This window comes from Rhopalosiphum padi, chromosome 1 (genome assembly GCF_020882245.1).
Source record: "Rhopalosiphum padi isolate XX-2018 chromosome 1, ASM2088224v1, whole genome shotgun sequence".
NCBI lineage: Eukaryota > Metazoa > Arthropoda > Insecta > Hemiptera > Aphididae > Rhopalosiphum > Rhopalosiphum padi.
Window position 1 is genome coordinate 68,089,681 of NC_083597.1, and position 19,641 is coordinate 68,109,321.

Sequence of the window (19,641 nt, forward strand, 5' to 3'; positions counted from 1 at the left end):
AATTGAGTGTAAAGAATATTTCAATGAGAATGAAATATAAATCAAGTTGTTTGAATTTTAGATTTGTAGAAAGTTTGAATTTCTAAATTATAACAATAATAGTTGAGATTTACTTTATTCTCGTGTAAATATCAATTGTTTGATTTATAAACTACTATTTCAGTAATGCATTTATTATTTACCCAAGCATTGACATTAGCTCCATGTTCTAACAATGTTTGAACTACACTTTGCAGGCTCCATTGACAGCATAAATGTAATGGAGATGATTGATCCTTAGACTCATCTCCACCACGACCCCCTGGTCCAGGCTTACGCGGACTGTTAATATCACAGCCACTGTACAAATTTGAAAAATATATCAATATTGTAAATTATAAATTAACACAAAATTATAATATGATTTTACCTTCGAATAAGAAAACGAGCAGCACTTTCAGAATTTTCATCAATTGCCCGATGTAGAAGGGTTTGTAGACATCCCTCTGGACCTTCACTCCACGAGTCTGTGTCAACACCATACCTTAAACCAATAAGAATGTTACATATAATTATGTTCAAATTCGATTATCAAATACTAAATGACTTACTTAACAAGTGTAGAAGCAATATCTTCTTGGTTGGAAGTCAAAGCAAGCCATAGTATAGGATCACCACTTGATGATGGGACTGCCATATCAACACCGCGCTTGCATAATTCTTCAACCACAATATTTTGGCCATTTATCGTGGCTAGTTCCAATGGGGTTTGATCATCTTGAGTTCTACAATAATGATTATGTAATTAATAATCTTACCATAGTATTTATATTATAAAGTATAATACTTGACTTACTTAGCATCAAAGTTTGATCCTTGCTTCACTAAATATAAAGCAGTTTTTTCATCACCCTTCAATATTGCTTGATGCAAAAGTGTCATTCCTTCACCATTTCTCATGTCGATATCAGCACCACCTGTTATGCAATGATAGTTATAATAATGACTGAATAGTGAATGTACAAAATGTAATGTGCATTAAGCTTACCAGCAATGAGATCGGGCACAATGTGTTGCATATCAGACTTTAATGCCAGCGATAAGGGTGTATCTCCTAGTGAATCGCGTAGATTCAAATTGACCGCGGACAATCCATCTTTGGGTTCAGCAGTGATAGTATCTAAAATTTAAGCCATATTTGATAATGCGTTGTATTCAGGGGATGAAAAAAAAAAAAAAAAAAAACGATTAACTCACTGTGGTGGTGTAACATGGCGTTAACGGCACCTTCCTGTTTGTTAATTATGGCCATATGTAATGGCGAAAGTCTATACGAAGTCTGAAGACCATCATCCGTGCTCAATAAAACACCATCGGGTGGTAATGTTTGTAGGTTCGGGTTTGCACGAAACTCGAGTAAACGTCTAACGAGACGTGATAGTCCTCTTTTGCATGCGATATGTAACGCGCTTTCTCCCTAAAAGCATAACACAATCGAATGTTTTTAACACATAACATGAAAATACAATAATAAAAAAAAAAATTAATTTCATTACTAGTTTATTTGTGTAGTTTATGTTATTGCAACGAGCCGTAATGAAGAGAGCTGCTTCTTCGAGGCTCTCATCGGAGACGATGTGTAACATAGAATTAGACGTCTTCTTGTAAATCTAAATAATAAATGAGGGAAACGAATATAATATATGTTTAATTTCTCATGTCGAGAATACGGCGACATGACAACTACTTACGGGATTGGGATTAGCTCCTGCGGTCACCAAACGGTTGGCGAAGCTGTCGTCGGTGTCAAGCTTGAGAGTGTTGATCAGCGCATAGTACAGCGGTGTGTGGTCGTCGACCGTCTGAGCGTTCAAATCAATCTTGCCCGACCGGGTGTGTTCGTCCAACAAGAGCGTGAGTATGTCGTCGTTGTGCACCAAGACGGCCAAATGTAAAGGCGTGCTGAAACAAAATATGAAAATCAATGACGTGATAATTGGACACGTGCTACAGATATCGAATGTCGTATATGATTCATCATAGACGATGATCGAAGGGTGCTTGGGAAGGCTATAGTCTCTCACCCCAATTTTTTTTTTTTAATAATTTCTACTTTCCAGACACGAAATATAAAAAATGTATCTTACATAAAATCGTCAAATATTTCAAAGCGTAACACATTTTTTTATTAATAAATAATAATTTTTTAAATCAATATTCAGTTGTAGACGACTGTAACCAGAAACAGTATTATATAATAGAAAAGTGAAAACGGCCGATAATTAAATAAATTGTATTTTAAACTATATACATAAACTAAAAATATAATTTTTAACTAATTTTAACATGTACAAGTATGAAGTGCAAAAGTAGTTTCTCAAATATTATGCACAAAATCAGGTTTATAAAAAATATATGAATTTATTGAAAATCAATGAAATGCAAATGTATATAAAAAAAAAAATAGTATAGACACATATTCATTTAAATATAGATATTATATTAAAAAGGTTTTTTTATATAATGATATTCATGAAATCTATATTTGTTAAAAAAAGGGGACAACTGATCTCATTTGAAAAAAAGAAATCAAATATAAGTATATGCATTGCACATTCTATTACAATAGGTTACTACAAAACTGGGTACACTCACAATCCCTGACTGTTGGGCAGGTTTGGATCCAGACCAGAGTCGAGTAGCGACCGGGCTACGGCCGTCATGGCAGCGGCGGCGGCGACGGCTGTCGTCGGTTCGTCTGGCGTTCCGTAATGTTGCGGCGTCGAGCTGGCGATCAAGTGCAGCGCCGTGTCGCCTTGATCCGGCGTTACCGAACTTACGGATGCGCCGTGCTCCAACAGGAAGTTGGCCGCGTACGAGTCACCCCTTTGCACGGCCAAGTGGAGCAAAGTGTGTCCGGTCCGGTCGCGCGCATCTGGGTCCGCCTCGTTCTCGCACAGCATCTCCGCGATACTAGTCTGGTGGTCGCGTAGCGCCAGGTCCAGCGCCAACTCGCCTTTGTTGTCCCGCTCGTTGATCTTGACGCTCAACTACAACGAAAACAATAAAAAGTTATTATTATATCGTATGAGTCGAAATCATGTGCGGTGATCCATTCAACGTAAAAAACTTATTACCTACGAAAACGCAAACGTTTTTGAAAAAAAATTAATTTTTAATATTCTTTAATGTTTTCATTTTTTTGAATAAAAACACGTTACGTTTTAAATTTCATATTCCAACGCAGAATATTATTCGGAATATTTCGATTTATAAAAATCAAATATGAGACAAGTATAGTTTATTAGTTATAATAGACTTTAAAAATTAAAATCAACTATATTTAACTATACTTTAAATACTTATTATACTAAAATATAACTTACATGACTCATAAACTAAAAGCTCAAAATTCGTGTATAGAAGTATTTCAAAAAAATTTTGCTTGGAATATGGAGTTAAAAATGCATGTTGTCATAATTTTTTTTAGAAAAATGTTTAATTTATACGACACACAATGTAAATTAAATTTAAATATTTTCAAAAACTATTAACGTTTTTGAAATTATAAGTGTCTTATGTTAAATAGATCATTCAGTATATATATATACATGTGTGTAATACATAATTATAAGCGATATAAAAACGATGGCGCGAATATGTTGGGGACGAGGTTGAAAGAGAATAGTCAAGTGCCGCTAGGAAAAAAATATTGAAGTCATAGGACGACATCATGGGAAGTTGTACAAATCTGCACTCTGAGCTACAATTAACATGTTCAGTGTGCGTGGTAAGGTGTGTTTATTAGGAATACACTTTTCTGTTAAATATAATGTTGAAAAAAATTATAATAATATTATTAATTCGATTTGTTTAACATTTATCGTAACAGTGGGCGACTATGACTTTTTTGTGCCATAAAATGTTAATCCCGCGGACTTGAAATCTGTTGACAGCACTGCTAAGGAAGCTTAAGACTAAGTTCACCCTCCACATCTAAAATGTATTGTTCATATTCGCGCCACTATTATAGAAAGACAATACCGAAATATATACAAACAGATCGTCCGAACATAATATCGTTCAATGATTTTTCAAAAACAAAACGCGCGACAGCGTAAACACATCTCACGGTATACTGAATAGAATTGCAACTTTACACTGTATAGTGTATAATGTATATACATATATATTATATATGTAGATATGCATGTATATTATGTATACTGTATACATCGGGTGAATAATATTACAGTACCTACAGTATTTATATTGTACGTCATCGCAATAATTACGATGCAATAATAATATACATTTCTAAATACGCGCACCTACTTAAACACGTCTGCGCCAAGTCAATAACGAAACGATGTCACGATGAAATACTGTTTTGTTTTAAAACAGATATCGTTTGTTGTAAAATAATAATAATATATTATAGGTATACTATAACATACACACGGTTATATAAAAAAAAATACTCAAATGACAAGTTTATACACTAATAGACTCGTTGATTTTATTTTTTACATCAGTTTATGTTTTTTATTCGACCTTCGAAATCGTATAATAGTGCCAAAAACAACTATATAGTTCGCTGCTTTATTCATTCCGGGGTTAGATTAGTAAAATACTATAGTTAGTAATATTTATGATGGGGGTCGTAACTCGTCATTACGATTAGTGAAGACTTTATTTAATAAATGACAAAAAAAAAAAAAATTGTCTCGTTGCACCCAAATTATAATAATTATATGGTTTTATCTTAATTTTTAGTTCTAAAATTATTTACAAATTTAAATAAACATCAACAAATAAAACAGCTACAATATAATTAGTGAGATAAAAAAAGAAAGAGAAATTATAAACTTAATTTTAAATAAGCGGTTTTGATTCCATTGAATTGGTTAAATAAAACATATATCAATAACTTTATTAATATTATTAAATGATATAGAAAGATTAATTTTTTTTTTATTTAATAATTATTTTATTTAAAGAATTGATTTAGTTCTCGTATTAGTATAAAGCAGGATGTAAGGTTGATAAAAGGTTTTATTAGACAATTTGTCATTTAACCTTGACTAAATTTCAACTTAAAATTATATCAAGCTATAATAAATATCTATTTTGTAGTCGTTTACCTATCTATTTAATTTTAGAATAAACGATTTTGTCAATATTTTCAAAAAATTATTCAATTTAGAAATGAAAAAGTGAGTTCTCATTTTAAAAATAGAACTTTGCTTTCACGTGTCATTCTATTAATATTAAGTAAATAAAGTAGTACAAAAAAATTTCAAGAAACTATATTTTGAATAACTAAATTATTGAACAAAAATAGGGGATGAGCTATATATACTATAAATGAGTAAATGACTCATGCAATCGAACGCAAATCATGTATAATATAATATACAATACATGAGTTTCTCATAGCGAACTCATTGGACGAATCATAATATATTATATTTCATCAATTAATTTTTATACAACGTGATAATTTTATAACAGCGTTGTTAATATTCATTATATTTCGAAAAGTGATTTTTCTAAAAAACTTGTTGACGACACATTTAGGATAAACGCTACTGTTTTAACGATTTACCTACATAATGTTTTAAACACAATCAACAAAATTGATTTTTTTAAACAGCGATTTTATTTATAAATTGTAAAGAATCTGAAAAAGAAAGAACAAATAGGCAAGCATTTAGATAATGTAATTTTAGATGAGTGAGGTGGAATGCTGAACAATTTTGCGGGATACCACACCCCTTCTGTATAATTATAAGTAGCACAATAACGATCAACGGACCATAGAAAAGCATCATAGAAAGTTTATAATTATAAGTAAATGCATTGAAAATCCTAACCTAACCTAATTTAATAAAATACAATATATATATAACATCTCGTTCCGAATATTTGTCGAGATAATTATATTTACTACTCAACTATACGAGTATAATTCATCTTTAACGTGCATGTGGAAATATTATATCGTATATATGTATATTATATACAGTGAAACCTCTCCTACGGATACCTTCCAATAGCAGACGATTTCTTGGGACTGGGGGACATTTTCATTACTTTTCAATATAATTATAAAAAAAAAATAGGAATAATGTGAATTTTTATGCAAAACCAGTGTTTTACAAAATCGATTTTTTTTTTTTTTAATTGTACTCAAAAATGAATAATTATTAATTATTAATTAAAATTTTCACAAATTATTTATGTTAACATTTCACAAATATATATGAAATAATTTTATAAATATTTTCTTTTTTAGCTATTTACATTATTTACATATTATAGACATTTGGGATTTTCAATATTTTTTTTCTATAGATGTTGATAATACTTTTTTTGGCTCAGGATACTTGAAAATGTAATATAAGTTTCTTTATAAGTTGTTCATTTCAATTTCATATAAAATGATATAATAATGAATTTCACAACACATCCATTACAATGGTTCACTTAACACTTTCCCATCTTTTTTGTCTTTTGATTTCTTTAAAAGAAAACTGGGTATTTTATTGATATTATATTTTAAACATTAACAGTGATATTCGTTTATATTTTATTTTACTAATTTGTCAATTGTTAAAACATTATAATTAAATTTAACATACCTAGTGTATATTTTTTCATATAAAAATTTACTTTTTATGAATTTCAAAAATGTACCACTTCTGAATAGCGGTTAAACTTCACCGACCGTGAATGTCCGTTATACAGAGGTTTCACGGTATATAATATATATTATAAAATAAATAATTTCAGATTAAATCAAGATAATAAATATTTCGATTTTGTAATCAAATGCGGTAAAATTAAAGTTGCGCATTTAAAACAAATCGATTACCGTGGATCTCATAGATAACATTCAACTATACACATATTATGTACACTACGATCAAAAACATTGGCGTGTTTTATAATGTATTTTTTTATTTTATACTTTAAATTCGATAAAACTGCATTTAAAAAATTATTATTCGTTGATCTGAATTAGGTAAAACGAACAATTATATCGATAATTTAATTTAAAATATAAAAAAAAATCTATTCACTTTCCTAAAATTTTTCCCCAGAGACAATACATATTTATTATTATTTTTACAATATATATTATTTGTACATTTGAAAAATTTTAATTATATAAAAATAATACGTCAATACTTATCACCAAAACATAATGCTCATTTAATTGAATTGGATTTGCATATCTCATTATAATTAAAATTTAAAAAAATAAAATTGATAAAGTCACAACATTAAAATACCATATGATTATAAAATGTACACCACCTATGAAGATTTTATATTCTTATCGTCACAGGAAGTACATATTTATTATAATTTATCATAATATAACATACGTATTATGACGACACACCCATAATTTATTTGAAAAAACAGTTTAGCACAAAAAAAAATAGTTCATTACAGTCATAACTCATAATTAAATCAAATCTATGCATGATATAGAAGATACGATTGTAGTTTTATTTATAAGATTTAATTAAAATATATAAAAAGTTATAATAGGGACCTATAGGAGTTTTCATATTTTCTAATGTCCGTTCAAGTATAGCTTGATTATATAGAAATCTATTTCATAATATCAGAAGTCCAAGGCAATTTTTTTGTTGCATATCTTATTTTTTTTCACGTATTACTGCATATATTACATATATTTTTAAATTAATAATTAATTTTATTTAAATTGGTAAAAAAAAAACTACTATAACTATACCTAAAAGAATATTCAAAGAAATTAGAATCATATTTTACACATCCGCGCGACTATTTATAATCGAAAATTAATCAAAGAAAAATAGATATAAAATCGATAAAAAGAATCTTCGTATTTTTTCAAATAAGCTTGAAAAGAGCTGAAGTCTAAAGAAAAAAATGTAGTTTTACATAGACTTAATAAATGTATTTAATTTTTGTAGAACGTACTTATTATATATATATTACAAATTAAATTAATTATATTACCAATACAAATATTTTTCTAATATATAGCGTTGTCAAAATATTTCGGTTTTTAAGGAATAAATAAATGCATATTTTAAGTTTTTTAAGGGCATAAAGTCCTTAGACCTAGTCAATAGCCTTAGTTATAAAAATTATTAAAACTTATATAATTTTTATTTTTATATTTGTATAAAATTTAAATAAGTACCTAACCGTTTTTACATTAATATACTTGTTGTTACACAACAACCAACAATGATTATGAGAGTAGAAGAACGCAAACTGCACTTGTAAGTTAATTACAAGAATTATTTATAATATTTGAACATATTATTTGAAATTTAAAACTAAATTTTCCCATAAATTTTTATCAAAATGTCATTAAAATTGCCTACATAAAACGCCTTAATATGTTATTGTGTATGACAGCCTCTTAATTTTAAGGCATAAAGTATGCAAGTTGAATTTTATAAACTTAACATTTTACAGTTAATTCAGTTAATATTCACAGAAGTGTAAATAGTGTAATACTTACAATATTTTTTTTAAGGAAATACGGTAGCAAAATGTTTTTAGGCGAATTTACGTAAGTGTAATACATTAATAATATGTTTTTAAGGAAATTTACAATATTTTAGAAGAATTAAAATTTACCTGTACAAATGTATATTATTATAACAACTGTTGAGATTAAAATGTATACAAGCAAAAAAGTGTATTTTACTATATTTAGAGGAAAGATATACCAAAAAACGCATTAACAATAACAGACACGAATTTACGTCTTATGTTTTAAAATTCTATCAAAAAGTGAGTATATATTAATGTACAATACGCCTAAATGCAATCTTCAAATTACGAGAGAAAAAATTATGTATATAATATAGACTCTATATAGTAATATACTATAATATATATATATATATGCTGATTTTTTGAAAACATCTTTATAATTTAATCAAACGTCGAAATTGTTTATTTTTAGTAATTGCTAATAACTACAGATTTACAGTTCAGAAGAGCAAACGTAATCGTTTTTTGATCCAATCAAGTATCTTTATGATAAATATAAGCTCAAGCTCATATTTATAAATTTATAGTATATATGTGCGAATTATATAAACTTAAATAATCCATTTTTCTTTCCAAAAATATAAAATAACGGACAAAAAATAAGCGACGCGTTTATTCGTCCAAAAAATAATCACATGTATAGTTATAGTACCTATATCAGCTATTTGGTACTGCACATATTACGTCACACCCCCAAGAAACATAATATTATGTCATGTGATCCAAAACACGCCGCGAGATACATCACGTTACAAATTAGATCCTCATTGAACAGCATCCTGTTTCAGAACCGTTTACATTGTCATACACATTATTTTCATTCACAATATATGGGCCCTATAGTCGATTTTGTAAATGTATATAGTATGTTATAAATTATAATAGATAATTATAAACGTTGAAGCGACAACAACCTATGTATAGTATAGTATATATATATTATAGGTAAGTGTGATCTTCGTTTATCATATTCTATAACTGATTTTTTAATTCAAAACCATATTACAGTGAATTCTTGATAAGTCGAACGGCGCTTATCTCGAATCTTTTGTTATCTCCAACTGAATTTAAATCCCCTTGAAACTATCATTATAATCAATAGCGTTATAACTCGATATGTAATGAATCGTTTTACGTTATCTCAAGTACAGAAATATTATTTTTATTGCGATAAGAACATGAATAAATAAGGAAATTTTATCGAAAATCTCAGCCAGAACGAAGACGAACTACAAAATGAGAAATAAGTCACAGTAGTTACAATTCAATAAGCTAAACACGCTTTAAAAATATTTTGTTGAGACTAACAGTATACACTATACAGGTAAGGAAGATTGAAGGTTGCGTTTTTTTTTGCAATTTGAAAAGCATCATAGCAGAACTAATAAAAAATAAATTTTAATGACAGATTTAAAAAAAAAATGTTTTATTGAATATTTTATTATAATTGTATTATTTTTATAGAACATTTGATAAAAACTCGATTTTCTGATCCCTTTGAGATTTGACATAAGAAAAATTTACTGCATTATGTAATTATAAAATATATACAAGATGGTTTTTTTTAAAGGCAAACACTTAGTGTTTGAAAAAGTATAACATTTACAGGCAATTTTTTCAGATAATTCAGATTTCAGACTTACATTTTATTTTTTCTTTATCATTTTTAATTATTTTGAATTACAGCATACATATTTAATTTCAATGCAGAATATTTTACTAAGAATTTCAATACATATATTAATTCTTGGAAAATTATTCTGCTATACATAATAAGAAATTAAAAATGTGTGCCGTCGTTCAAAAAGTAAAATAATTTAAAATAGTAAATACTTTTGTTTTATAATGACTTTAAATTATCATTTAAAAAAATATTTCCAAAACCGTTAAAACATTTTCAGAAAATAAGAGTTTACCTTTAAAAGAATCATTCTGTATATTATATTATGAATTATGAATACTGTAGTATAATAATTTACGAGTTTCATCAATACGGCAATATATGTACATTTCACCCTGCAGTACTTGGAGAAATTGCTATTTTTTTGAACTACGGAAATCGATTTTCACTTTTCAGACAATCATTTTGTTTCACGGAAGAATATTTAAAGTTAAAATCACAATATAGGTCATCTCACCAATTAAAAATATAACAAAACCTAAAAAATCACTGTCGCGTATCATTGGCCGGTAAGATAAGATTCAAATAATTATGAACAATTGGTCGACTGCGCGAATTCGGAAAATAACTTTATCGTCGGCACGCTGCATTAAGCAATGTTCTAATAGTTTATAAAAAATGATTTGTTTTGCAAACGGTCCAGTATAATAACCATGATCCGCCACTGTACGACAATCATGGAAAGGAGCATATACTATTGCATGTTATAACACTCTTACATATTCACATATACATCGATCCGGTGAAAACGAAGAAGAAACCATAAAATAGATTTAGCCTTTAATGCACAACAATATGGCCGAGAAAATGATTCACGTCGTTTTTTGTCCAGCTAAGTATTTTATAATGAGCCCAGACCACGAATATACACGATTTCCCTTTACACATAGTATATACAACTAAATAACATTTCGAGCAAGACAAACAATTTTAAACGTCTTATAGAACCTGCCTGTTTAAAAAAAATAAATCAGTAATCGTATTCACTTAATATCTCTGTACAAGATCATGGCTGGTCTGCAACAATAAAATCATTGCTGTATACATATTATATGAGGTGATGTTACACCGCAGTTTGTATTATAATTTATAGGTAGACATTACGCTGAACTAACACGACAACAGTGTATAGTAAATCGACGCATTTCAACGCGCGTGCCAAATGTACGATTCGACGACGACAAAAATTCAAAACGAAAACAAATTTTATACATGCCAGTGGTTATAATAATATTATATTGAACGGTACGTGATTTTTCAAGAGTATAAACGAAGAACACGAAAACTTTAGAAGATCGAATTTCCATTTGCCGTCTCGCGAATTTTCTAACATAAATACAACGATAATATTCGTACATAATCGTCATATTGTAATATTATATTATCTTAGATATGACTCTCGGTGAGAGGTCTTAACTTGAAAATAAAACAACATGCCCGGGCTCACAACAGGTGGTAACCACGCACGATCTCAAAATATACTATATATTAACAATAATGACTAGGCATATAAAAAACCTATAAGCACGGACGATATTTCGATTGTTATGTTATTATAGGTGAACGCGCAGTAAATTATTATAGTAAAATTATTATGATATTATTATTATAAAATAGTCTGCATTGATGACCCCTTCGCGTTGAAAAAAACAATCGAATTTAACGATTATTATTTCGCGGCTGGGTTCAACGACAGTAAACATGCACAATCAACATAATTTTTTTTTTACATAACATCATCTTATGGTATGAACGATAAGCGAAATACTGTGGCTGATAAGTGTAAAATTATCAATTCTATATAATATAATAATTCACGATCGTAACCTCGAAATAGTTTAGTATTTTTCCTCTTTTCATTTATTTTATTACAATTTACAACAAATGATGAAATATAAAATGAGTGAATAAATGATACAATAATCAAATAAATAATTCACAATCATCGTTTTTTAACGACGACGACGAGTGACATTGGGGGACGCGTGTGTGTACGTCAAAATAATACAATTAAAAGACGACAACAATAATAATAAGAGATATGATGTATTAAATATGATAATACAGTGAATACACCTAAAAAAAGACTACAAGGACGTCAGCGTTAGAATGCACTTCATGTGCATTTCCGACGTGAGTTCCAGCGGTCGGTACATGAAAGCGATGATTGCAATATTTTTATACTATATTATTGCCTGGCCGGAGAATAACAACGGCAACGAAAGTATAATATATTAGACACTACATAAAAATATTTGTCGGAACACGCGATGGAAAAATCGCCGTTTAACCTATATAATATACAATAATTATACGCGTAGTAATGTACTATTACTATTGTACGTCATGTATAATATATAAAATTACTATAAAATGACGATGACAAAAGAAAAACATATAAAAAGCGTAGTGGGCCAGCACTGCATAGTGGGGGATGACCGACAAAACGGATGTTTTCTACGCGTGGTCCGGATCGGTGCGCGTTGTAGGCGTCACGCCGTTTTACATTTAATGTTTTATTTTAAACACACAAAACTTCGTTAATATAATATACCTAATACAATAGTATATAACCACAATATTTGTAATATATATACAGATACGGGTAAAATGACGAGTCAACTTTCGGTAAAGAGGAGAAAACGAACAAATTTTCCACTCGTGACTCGACTATAAGTACAAAATACCATCAAAGCACTAGAAGACCGTCTAGAAGTCTAGAGTTGTCAAAAGCGTCAATTCTACATTACGGAAAGCACTAGCAATATGAATAAACCATGTTTCCGTCTAATTATAGAATTTTACCTATAAGACATTTTTGTTTGATGAAAGATTATATAGCTAATTTATTTAATAACTATACTAATAACATTTAGGAAGACAGCGGGAATAGTAGATACGAGATCGTATAAAAAAATGTTCATAATGAATTATAAGGATTATATACGAAGAATTTTCGACTTTTCATATTATATATTTCTTAGAGTGGTACAATTTGTCTGCAAGTCTCTCATCTCAAATGAGGCACGTGGACTAGTCGCTCGACTCGTTATAAGACAGTCTTTGTTTGAAAATTATGAACCAGTCTGTAGACCAAAAGATGATATTATGCGCGTTTACAAAAAAAAAAAAAAAATCGACAGCGATGCGAATACGATCGTAGTGTTATAGTATACGATTATAATTATTGTTGAAATAAGCAAGTGACGTTTTCTACATATCATAATATTATTATATTGTTATCATCTGCACATCACGACGGTTTATAGAGAACAAACAGAAACGATTTATATTTGATTTATACGCCGCAAATATAATAATAAACCTAATGGGAATATTTTTTTGAAAAGACACACTTAAAACATTGCAGCATAATGTGTAACTATCTGAACGAACACGTACATATTATAATACGGAATGGCGAATTGGAAATATTGCGAGATCAAAAAATTTACGTAATCGCAAGTCTCGGCCGGTGCGGAAAACAGTCCGATAAAAATGCGTATACATTTTATGTTATTATCATGTATACGCGTAGTGATGAGGTGTGTATAATAATATAACTAACGTACGCAAAATCATGCTAACCGTGGAGAAAATTCAAATCGAACAAAGAAAACAGGTAAAAAAATTATTTAATAAAAAAAGTTAGATATACACGCTATTATATGACAACTGTGCGGAAAACGTATTACGTTATAATACAGCTGCAGCAGATATCAATAACAGGTAGACCGTATTTATAATAATATAATGTAAAACAAAAATCTTACTATTATTAGAATACTTAACTCATATAATATATAAATACCGATCAAAAAACGCCAAACTATGCATATATATAATACTAATTTTATATGTAAATCACGAATAATTATATATTAATAATATAAAACACTTAAAAACAAACTATTCGTGTGTTCTATACTAGGCGTTTTCTGTCATTGGCCTTGGTACCTCCTGCACTGTTTACGCATTATACATACATACACATAAAATCAGTTGTATCGGAGAGTAATATAATATGATTCGTACCATAATCGACTGATCGTTTTCGATAGTACGACGTCACAACTATTTATAATATTATAATAAATTATATAATATATACTTATAACATTATAATATAATCATATCCTATGTCTACAGGGAATAGGCATCAAACAACTAGTTCGAAATCGTAACTATCGCTTTAGGCTAGTCCAGCTTCGTTAGATTCTATATGTGGAATGACAATGGTGTCAATGGTTTCGTTTACTCGACGCGATAGAAGAGACTGACCGAAACACAGCTGTGAGACGATTTTTTCGGATTACTGCACCCATTACAGCATCAGGACTCTTTGGATTGGGAATAAATCCCCATCCCCGTTATGTTTAAAGAGTAATAAGCGTTTTATATATTTGCATATAAATATTTACATTTTATTTTACTAACTTAACAAACAGTATGGGTGTATGCCGTATGCATACACCTGTATGCGTTGTATGTATAGAGGAACGCGGAGTAAACAAAAAAAAATTTGGCGCGCTTAAATAGGACAATCATTTATCATCGTCGACTGCGGACTGAGATCTGATATTATTTAAAAACAACCCAGCAATATCAGTATGTTGGTACCTGTTTTTTCCACTAGATAAACTTTATCTTGATCATAATACATGGCTGTTGTATTTTAAGTGATAGTAGGTATATATACCAATAATAAATCTAATTTTCATCTGATTAATTAACAATTGCTGTTGAAATAAGTATTCAAATTTATAAACAAACAATAATTTTGCAGATGAATTCTCACAACATCGTCAACATGACGACAATAAAAACATCACAAAACTAGGGGCCCACATGACCACAAAAAAAAAATATATTTAACTGAGGATAGCAACCGTAGTTCGAAGTAATTAGACAAATAAGCGATAATCTACTTAAATATTTTAATCTTAACTATACATAGCCGGGTGATACTGCTAACTGCTTAGTGCCTGCCGACAAATATTAATCTCCTATCACTAAGTATCTCACCTATTAACTAACGTGTTCGTAGACTTAAAATTAAGATTCACGAAGTCAAACTTTACAATTCAAAACTCTCTATTAAATTACGAATGCCTCTTACTTTGTCACAAACTAAACCATTCATTCTAATATATAAACATCCATATTCGAATTAACAACCATAAGTTGATATACACTATAGATACTGCTGTTCAATCCAAAATCATCCCAATCGTCTAATCAAAAAATAAGTTGCTAGAATAATAATAAAAACTGTTACAATAAAGAGTATGTAGAAGTGTCTTCTCCATGGGAGAATTGACTTGAAATTATGGTTAACAAATGGCTTTTTTTTTAACTATACATTTTTATAGTTATATAGTTGTATAAATTGTATAGTTTAAATAATATTTAAAAACACATTAAGTTAACCTAAGTATTAATTTATGGACGACTGTATATCACGAACAATATATATATATAAATGCAAATTATTGTAGCTATTATACAATATACATCATGTCATTTATCAATTAATACACTCTTGGTCAAAGTAAAAATACTGTAAGCTTTCAAATTTCACTATCGTCCACCGGGGAAAAACATCCTCGTTGTAAAATGGCACCTAGTCAAATCTACATACACCAGATTTTTACACCAGTACTATATATATGTACTTTTCACTCGTACTATTAACAAGTAGTTATATTTATCGAAGGTATACAATTATTAAAAAATATAGATTTACATAGTTTGATATATCGATAGAATCAGAATAAATATGTGATCATATGGGTCCATTGAAATGGCTGCTGTCGTCTTATAATAAATTATTATCGAGATTAGACACATTATTGCGTAGGAACATACAGCGTTTCTCCATATACAGGCCTACCCAGGTGTACACTTTACAACACCTCTTATTTATGGTATTAACCGGAAACAGGAAACACTATAAATATGTAGTATTTTATGCATATTTTTTAATTGGGTCTACAGAACGTGATAATAAACTATAATGTCCCATTAATTATTATTTGGCTTACAATATTTCAAAACATGAAATGTATCAATAAATATATTCTAAATCAAAACTTGACTAAATAAGAGAGCTAGCTCAAATTGGGGGTTTGGTTTGTACGATGCAGGCCAAATTTTCGAAAAAAAAAGTTATCGCTAATAATAAAAATAAAAAATAATTTTTTTATTAATAACTCAGGTCAAATTGGTTAAGTGCATTAAAAATATTTTAATTTAAATATAATAAAGCAAATTGTTTTAATTTTAAATTACTCCCATTTAGTAAGTTTGTTATTAGAATACTAGTTAGTACATCAAAATGGATTTATAAAATGAACCAATCCAGGTACACATTATTAAAAAAAAGGGTTTTCTTTAAAAATATATGTTGCAAATACATAGAATACATAAGTTAAAAATATTGGAAATAAAAGATATTGGTGGCCCATCATAGTCTATAGTTTAAGTAAACCGAATTCATAAATATTCTTAAGATACAGAGATCTGAGTTATCTATAGCATTTATGTTTGATGATTCTGTGTATATACATTATATATTAATACATATATAGCTATATGAAATACCAAGCTATCAACATTCAACACAACACATCACGCAAATATTATAATGGACTTCCTAATTCCTATATTATGTTCTACACGTTTCAAGGTTTTTCATTTGGTATGAGCCGAATTAATTGTTTTTTACATAAGAAAAAAATATTTAATGATATAATATAGCTGTCCTATACTCGATGATACGCGCGCGAAGTCCTAGACCAACTCAAGCGGAGTGTTTCAGCTGTTTGAGGGGTAGTTATTATCCTCCTTACCTATTTGATAACTTGGTTCATTCCGTTAAATATGTAAATATTAAAAAATAATATTATTTATGGTAATTATTAATAGTAAATAGGTATTATAAAATCCGTAAGATAATTTTTAAAAACATGTATACAATAAAATCGCTTGGACGATCTTTCGTAAAAGAATGAAAATCATTATTTTTGCATATTGATTGTACCATGACACTAAATTCCTTCCCCCTCGAAGTTTTATCAGAACCAATCTACCCAAAGTTCGTTAAGACGACGATTTAATGGATCAACATATGTTATAGTAAATATTAGTACCTATGTCCTATATATATACATTATACATATATACTATATAGTTTATATTTAAACAATAAAACGTAATTTGTTTATACACATATCAGTGGCGGCGTGAATAGCTATTTTATGCAAAAATGAGAATGCGTATCCCAATGATTCCAGTCTCTAGGACTTAGACGGCTAGACTATAGTCTATATATCATAGACTCTATAATTTATACTCCCATAGTCACACCTAACGACATACCTAGGTATACCTAAGTAAATATTAGGTATCCCACGTTATGGTTATTTTATTGAGAAATCGTTTAAAATATGAGAAAAAATTAGTGGATAGTTAGTGAAAAAATTTCACACCACCACTGTAGATACATTTATAGTCATTATGCAGTTACGCAAATCCTATAGAATATTGGTCAGTTTAGTTAAATTAACAAAATTATAAAATTATTCTCGTCATCTATTTGTGTGTGTGTGTATATATATTTTAAATCACGTACGAAAATAATATGATACACGCATAACACATAAGTATTATATGTTTTTAACGTACTACCAATATAAAAGCTACAAGGAATCTTAAACACTGTAAGTAATAATAGGAATTAGGAATTATATGTACGTATAAAAGATAGAATTATCATAACGAGCTATTATTATACTATATAAATAATTTTTCCAAGGAGATATCGTTCTAACTCGACTTGCTCGTGTAAAATACGTTATAGCAGAGCGTTGTAAATAATATTACCTATTTTATAAGTTGGCATTAGGTCTCGTCTGAATTAATAGATAATTTATAACTATTTATTATACCATTAATATACGTAGATAAATCAAATTGTACATGCAGAGCATAAAATAATTTTTTAAAAGTAATTAACAACAAAAGTATTTTATGTAGGTAATTATATAAATTCTAAACAGATCATTATTCTGGATTTCAGACATTTTTACACAGATCGATGCAAATGAGCAACTATAGGTTAGGTTAGCTAACTATATAAACATATTGATACATATAAGATACATAATCACATAGTTTGTAAAGGCATGTAGAGTTTAAATTAATTAATATGAATACACATATGGACGATTACTAGCTATTGTTTTCTTTGGAATCATAGACCTTCAATGTCCCGACAATTTAAATTAAACAACAAAAACGACATAAATTATATTACATAAAGCAATAAAGCAATAAGGGGACAAGTCAACTCTGTAATATAAAAATTCTTATATATTATAAAATTGAAAAACAAATATATTAGTAGGTATATATAACTATAAAATCATATATAACCAACTTACATCATCATAGAGTGTAATAATGATAATAACAAAATATTATTCTTTTGTTTTAATGCAACTTGTCTTATATTTATATTTTAATAGCAATAATTAGACCTTTGAATACTTTATCTTATATAATTTACATACATTTCAAAATTATAAATTGATTTACTGTTATCTCATTAATTTCTAAATAATTCATACAATTCGTCTAAACTAAAAATAATAATATTTGCCTAAATGGCTAAATTGTTAATGATTACTAAATAATAAATTAAAAAAATATTTTACTTACATTAAGAACCATATTTATTATGGCGGTAGGGAAATTATATACATATATAAATATTAATAGATATTAATGATAAACATAATTAATAAAAAAAACGCAAGGAAAAAGATAGATATTATATACCATTGTGCAGCGTTTATTCGGATTCTGATTTTTGGAATTTTCAATAACTTTAGATAATATGATCTTTAATCTTCAAAAAAATATTTTCAGGTAGCCAAAGTACTCAAGTATGATATAAACTTATATTTTTTAAATCAGAACTTTAATTAGAAATGAAAAAGAAAACGATTTAAAAATATTACGGTAGTTAACATTAATCTAATAATATTTTATTATTTGTAACCATTGAATACAAAATAAGTACAATATTTTCAAAATAATCTAATTCTTAACAATATAGGTACAATAAAAAATTGGTGGTGCTCATTTGAAATAAGTAGTTATTGTAACACCAAAAAATAATACTTAACTTCATAAAAACTATGAAAAAAATAAGAATTTGAAAATATGGTCTTTAAAGATACTTAATTCCAAAAATTAAAATTTGAATAAATGTATTATTAAAATAAGACAAGGGAATCAGTATTGATTAGTAAATTTCTCGGTATGAAAAATAAAAGTAGACAGACAATATGGCAAAATACTATATAGTTGATTGTCTCAAATCCGTTATACGATTGAGAATGTAT

At 28.4% G+C, this 19,641-nt stretch overlaps 1 protein-coding gene across 1 annotated transcript in view; it reads right to left on the reverse strand.

Annotated features, from left to right (window-relative positions):
• The window catches only part of LOC132931840 (rabankyrin-5), a 39,177-nt gene that overhangs the window by 3,372 nt on the left and 16,164 nt on the right, over positions 1 to 19,641 (reverse strand). The window contains exons 7-15 of the mRNA XM_060997879.1: positions 2,635 to 3,029; positions 1,731 to 1,941; positions 1,536 to 1,649; positions 1,237 to 1,456; positions 1,028 to 1,159; positions 836 to 956; positions 591 to 764; positions 410 to 523; positions 183 to 339 (exon numbers count right to left, since the gene is read on the reverse strand). Of these exons, the coding sequence (XP_060853862.1) occupies positions 183 to 339; positions 410 to 523; positions 591 to 764; positions 836 to 956; positions 1,028 to 1,159; positions 1,237 to 1,456; positions 1,536 to 1,649; positions 1,731 to 1,941; positions 2,635 to 3,029 (1,638 nt within the window). The remainder of the gene's footprint in view (positions 1 to 182; positions 340 to 409; positions 524 to 590; positions 765 to 835; positions 957 to 1,027; positions 1,160 to 1,236; positions 1,457 to 1,535; positions 1,650 to 1,730; positions 1,942 to 2,634; positions 3,030 to 19,641) is intronic.